Source organism: Scyliorhinus canicula, chromosome 15, assembly GCF_902713615.1.
Source record: "Scyliorhinus canicula chromosome 15, sScyCan1.1, whole genome shotgun sequence".
Classification (NCBI taxonomy): domain Eukaryota; kingdom Metazoa; phylum Chordata; class Chondrichthyes; order Carcharhiniformes; family Scyliorhinidae; genus Scyliorhinus; species Scyliorhinus canicula.
The window spans coordinates 24,487,166-24,493,165 of NC_052160.1; the positions used below are offsets into that span (position 1 = coordinate 24,487,166).

Genomic DNA, 6,000 nt, shown 5'->3' on the forward strand with positions numbered 1-6,000 from the left:
GGGCGAGACTCACGCAGACAGAGGGAGAATGTACAAACTGCAGAAGGACAGTGACCCAGGATCTGGACCGAACCCGAGTCCTTGGCGTCGTGAGGCAGCAATGCTAACCACTGCGACACGTGCCGTCCTAACCTTTTACAATTTCTATCAATGATTTAGATGAGAATAGCGAATACATGATAGTTAAATTTATAAATTACACAAAGATAGGTCAGAAAAAATGTGAAGTGGACACAAAGAGGGTCGTGGACAGATGTAGGCAGGTTGAGTTAGTGAGCAAAAATCTGGCACGTAGATTACAATGTTGGAAAATATGAAGTTGTTCACTTTGGCAGGAAGAATAAAAGGCAGAAAATTGCTTAAATGGGGAATGGCTGCAGAATTCTGAGGGGCAGAGGGATCTAGGTATTCTAGTGCATGAGTCACAAAAGGTTAGTATGCAGGTACAGCAAGTAATTAAGAAGTCTAGTGGATTGCTGTTCTTTATTACAAGAGGAATTGAACCTAAAAGTAAGGTTGTTATACCGTTCTGTTATACAGAACATTGGTGAGGCAACATCTTGAATACTATGTGCAGTATTGGTCTCATTATTTAAGGCTGAATGTAAATGCATTGGAGACGGTTCAAGGGTGTTTACTAGATTGATACCTGGAATTAGCGAGTTGTCTTAGGAAAGGTTTGACAGATTGGGCTTGTTTCCAATGGAGTTTAGAAGAGTCGCGTGGCTTGATTGAAGTACAAAGATCCTGAGCGATCTTTCCAAGGTGAATGTGGAAAGGATGTTTCCTCTTGTGGGTGAGTCCAGAACAAGGGGGCAATGTTTTAAAATTAGGAATCGCCCTTTTAGGACCGAGATTAGGAGAAATGTTTTCTCTCAGAAGTTTGTGTGACTTGGATTTCTGCCTCAGAAGGTGGCGGAGGCAGGATTATTGAATATCTTTAAGGCAGAGGTAGGCACATTCTTGTTAGGTAAGGGGACTGAGGGCTATCAGACAAATGTGGAATTCAAAACACAAACAGATCAGTCATGATCTTATTGAATGACAGAGCAGGTTCAAGGGGCTGAATGGCCTTCTGCTTCTGCTCCTTGTCTGTATATCCCGCATAAGGGGGAAAGTAATAAAGTCTAAATGAAGGTTACTGTGCATGTATATGAACGTGTGGTAGAATGGGGGTACTTGATGGCAGTGCTGGAGCGGTTTGGAATTGGAGCAAGCTTTGTGAACTGGGTAAAGCTACTATATAAGGAGCCGAGGGCGAGTGTCCGCACAAACAACATCAGCTCGAGATACTTTTCTCTCCACCGTAGGACTAGGCAGGGATGTCCTATGTCCCCCCTGCTGTTTGCACTCGCGATTGAGCCATTGGCCATCGCATTAAGAGGTTTGGGGGTATGGAAAGGAATAGTGCGGGGGGGGGGGGGGGGGGGGGGATAGAGCATAGGGTGTCCTTATATGCCGATGACTTGCTGTTAAATACGTGTCGGAACCAAGTGTGTCGATAGGGGGAATATTGGAGCTGCTTCGAGTGTTTGGGTCTTTCTCGGGGTACAAACTAAATCTAGACAAGAGGGAGTATTTTGTGGTGTCTCGGCCGGGGGTGGGGGGGGGGGGGGGGGGGGGGGGCGGCCATTCTGTAGGGCAGGGACTCACTTTAAGTACCTGGGGGTGCAGGTTGCCCGGGGGGGGGGGGGGGGGGGGGGGGGGGCTTCGCAGGTACAACATTTTTAGTTTGGTGGGAAGAGTGAAAGCTGATCTGGCAAGGGGGGTGGTCTCCCTCTGTCACTGGTTGGTCAGGTACAGGCGGTTAAAATGAACGTGTTGCCGCAATTTCTGTTTATTTTTCATTGCCTGCTGATTTTCCTGCCAAAGACTTTTTTCAGAGAGATTGAGGGAAGGATTACTTCATTTATATGGAGAGGGAAGGTGGCCAGAGTGAGGATGGTGCTGCTACAGAGGGGAAGGCAGGCAGGGGGTTTGGGGTCTTCCGAACCTGATGTATTACTACTGGGCGGCGAATGTGGAGAAGGTGCGGAGCTGGGTCAGAGGAGTTGATTCCCAGTGAGTCAGAATGGAGGAGAGTTTGTGCAGGGGGTCAGGATTGAAAGCACTAGCAACAGCACCGCTCCCGATGGCCCGAAGAAATACTCGGGTAGTCCGGTAATAATAGCTTCATTGAGAATTTGGAGGCAGTTTCGCCAACATTTCGGGTTGGGGGCAGGTTCAAGGGAGATGCTGATTCGGGGGAAACCACAGATTTGAGCCAAGGAAGTGGGAAGGAAATTTTCGGAAATGGGAGAAGGGGATTAAGACACTGAAAGATTTGTTTCTTGGGATCGGTTTGCAGGATTGGAGGAGCTGGAAGCGAAGTATGGGCTGGAGCAGGGGAAAATGTTTCAATACATGCAGGTTCGAGATTTTGCCAGAAAGGAGATATAGAGCTTCCAGGTGGAGCCGGCCTCCACATTGCTGGAGGAGGTGCTGACGACAGGGGGACTGGAGAAGGGGCTAGTGTCGGCGGTGTACGGAGCTATTTTGGAAGAGAAGGCACCACTGGAAGGGATCAAAGCAAAGTGGGAGGAAGAGTTGGGAGAGGATATGGAGGAGGGGTTCTGGTGTGAGGTGCTCCTGGGGCAGATACAGCTGAAGGTGGTATACAGAGCACACCTCACGAGGACGAAGATGAGCCGATTCTTTGAAGGAGTAGAAGATGTGTGTGAATGTTGCGGGGTGGGGGGGGTCCATGCTAATCACGTTCATATGTTTTGGTCCTGTCCAAAGCAAGAGGATTACTGGAAGGAGGTTTTTAGGGTAATTTCTAAAGTGGTGCACGTGAAACTGGACCTGTGCCCCCCTGGAGGCCATATCGGGGTGTCGGAACAGCCGGGGTTGGAAACGGGTGCGGAGGCAGATGTTGTAGCCTTTGCCTCGTTGATCGCCCGAAGGCGGATCCTGATAGGTTGGAGAGCAACCTCTCCATCCTGTGCCCTGGCGTGGCGGGGGGGACCTGTTGGAATTCTTGCCTCTTGAGAAGGTTAAGTTTGAACTGAGGGGAAGGATAGAGGGGTTCTACAATTCATGGGCATTATTCATTATGCACTTTCAAGAACTGGATAACATCGAACATTAGTTGGGGTGGGTGGGGGGGGGGGGGGAGGGTTGGGGGGAGGGGGGCTGTGTGTGTTAATGGCGACTATGGGTGATCCCTAATTCCTTTTTGTCATTTGTGTGAACATGCGGACTAATGTTTGGGGTTTAGTGGGAGGATGGGATCGTTGTTATTGATATGGGGATTGACATATTTGTTACTGATTATTGTTTATTGTTGGTGGGTGTAAATTTGGGAGAAAATGTGAAAAAGGAGAATAAAAAATATTTTTTAAAAAGTATATGAACGTGTGATGTATGATAAATAAGATAAGTGAGTTGCAGGTTCAGGTAGCTATATGGATAGATGATGTGAGGCCTAACTCAAAGGACAGCTCCTCAGTTACATAGAAATTTGAAGAAGCTGAGACTGTTTTCCTGGGGAGAAGGGAAGGTAGAGAGGTTATTTGATAATGGTATTAAAAATCATGAAGGGTCTGGACAAAATAGATAGAGAGAAAATGTTACCATTGTGGAGGGATCGAGAAACGGAGAGCACAAATTTGAATGTAATTGGCAAAAGAAGCAATGGTGACATGAGGAAAAATGTCTCCACACAGCAATCAGTTAGGATCTGGAATGTACAGCCTGAGAGTGTGGTTCAGTCACGACGTTCAAGAGGGAATTAGATTATTATCTGAAAAGGGAAAGTGTGCAGGACTACTGAGAAAACACGGGTCGTGTCTCGAGATGAATTGCTCCTTCAGAGAGCCAGCACAGACATAATAGGCCGAACGTCCCTCTGTTCTATGATTCTAGTAGCCGAATGGTCTCTTTCTGCACCTGTGTTTCCAAACAGATCTGGGTTGCACCAGACTCCAGAGAATGCTGAGGTTTGCTGCTGTTTAAGCAGCTTGAACATTGCTACGCTGTCTTTAGGGCGTTTTTAAGTGGGGGTGCCGGAAAGTTCTAACTATGGGAGGGGGGCATTGGTCATGAGGAAATCTCAAACACGCCTAACATTGACTTTGTTCTTTCTCCGCCTGTCTTTCTCTCTCCCTCCAGAGGAAGTTAAGAAACTCTGCGCAATGCAGTTTAACAACATCTTCTTCTTAGATTAACCATCAAGCTGACCGCCCATTGTGGTTTTGGGTATGGCACAGACTCTTGGGTAAGCATTGGTGACCCCACCAGCACGGAAAGTATCCGTACAATGCCATATGCGGCAAATAACCCGTGCTCTTCACTCTGCCAATGACTAGTGCAGCATCTTCACTAATGCTGCTTGTCCCCAGAAGGCAAGGCCCCACCTCAACTCGCAAAGAGCAGTCGCTGCCATAGGACATTTCCATGGAATGTAAGATAATTAGGTTTTAAATATTTATGGTAACTGAATTAAAAGAATGTCAACTTTATCATTCCGGTCTGTAATATATGGCAAGCCTATACTGTAAAAAAAATAAATTAACAGTAACATTTGAGTGAGATTTTAACTTCTTTCCAATTGTGTCTGTGTATTTTTGCTTTATTTATACATTAACCCTCAGTTAGGAGGGTTGATCATTGGACATTTTGTAGAAAATTATATTCTCTAATGTAAGGCAAATGATCTTCCTTTATGATATGGGCCTTTTTTTTTACTTAAAAATTGTGGGTTTATGCCTGAAGTAAAAGCTGTATTTATGAAGAAGTGTTCTGGTTCAGCAAGTGTGGGTTACTGTCGCAGAGATTAGTCTGCAGCTATGTATTGTGTAACTTGGCCTTCAAACATGGCTACGTGCACTGTAATATTTGCAGACGTGAATGCTTGAAGCAAAATGTAATTATAATATGAAGAATTCATTTATTTTTAAAGAAAATCGAGTTAAGTAATGAAATTGACTGTCACTTGGACTTCGATCCCACATTTGTAGTTCCATCTTTTATTAAAAAAAATGTTTCAAAAACTAGTTGCAGGAAATATTTGCATTATGTAAACATTTATAACATGAAATGGACAGCTAACCTAACACAAAGGAGCCTATTTTAAGATAATGGAAAGGGAATGGTCCATTGTTACATATATGAATGGCTTCTTTGGTGTTCCCTGGTCTTAGTGGTGCCTAGTTAAGTCACTTTCATAGGGTTTTGCCTGCCTTTCCTCAGCTCTAGTTGCAAATTGGCACACGTCCTAGTCCTAATTGCAATACCGTATCTTTAAAATGTGATCTAATCCTCAAATGTCACCTCTTTGGATGTCTGATCTTGTATGTTGCATGCTGTAACTCTTTTGTTGGAAAGAAAAGTTAGCACAACTTTTTTACCTCAAACTTACATTTTTCACGCAAGACAAAAAAAAAGTACAGGTGTATACCCGATTGGATGTATTTTAGCGTCGAGGAATTCTGAATCCTCGTTTTCCCTGCTACTTCAACATTAAAAAACGGGTTTTCTGAGAAACGGTGCTGATTTATCCATGTAACGATGCATATTTTTTAAAAATTCAAATAAAATCTGCCTGCACTAACTTGAAGACTCTGCTGTGTTTCTAGCACTGTACCTAAAGTTATGTCAAATTCAAGATACCAGCGAGAAAATCAACGTTTTTTTTTCCTGCTTCTGGAAAATAAAATCAACACTGATTTTGAATTCACTTGCAGCAAGATTTTGTATCCTCTTCTCCTGCTGATGCACAAGGCTGCTTTCGTTGCTGATTGCAGTTTGCAAGTTGCAATTGCAGTTCTGCTCAATGGCCTTTACTGAACTTGCAAGCAGGACAACTATCAGAAATAACAAATAACAAACACAAACAAATAATCAGAAACTAATCAGAAATTTATTTAAAAAAGAACAAACTTGCATTTATGAATATGTATAAATACAAAATTTGGTATTAAAATTTAGAATTATGCAGTGGAAATATCAGAAAATGTG

General features: G+C 44.0%; 1 protein-coding gene across 5 annotated transcripts in view; it reads left to right on the forward strand.

Moving 5' to 3' along the window:
* The window catches only part of ccz1 (CCZ1 homolog, vacuolar protein trafficking and biogenesis associated), a 55,169-nt gene extending 49,576 nt beyond the window's left edge, over window positions 1-5,593 (forward strand). For all 5 annotated transcript variants that reach the window (XM_038819571.1, XM_038819575.1, XM_038819572.1 and 2 more), the window contains one exon: window positions 4,153-5,593. In XM_038819571.1, the coding sequence (XP_038675499.1) occupies window positions 4,153-4,208 (56 nt within the window). In that variant the 3' untranslated portion in view covers window positions 4,209-5,593. The remainder of the gene's footprint in view (window positions 1-4,152) is intronic.
* The last annotated feature ends 407 nt before the right edge of the window (window positions 5,594-6,000 follow it).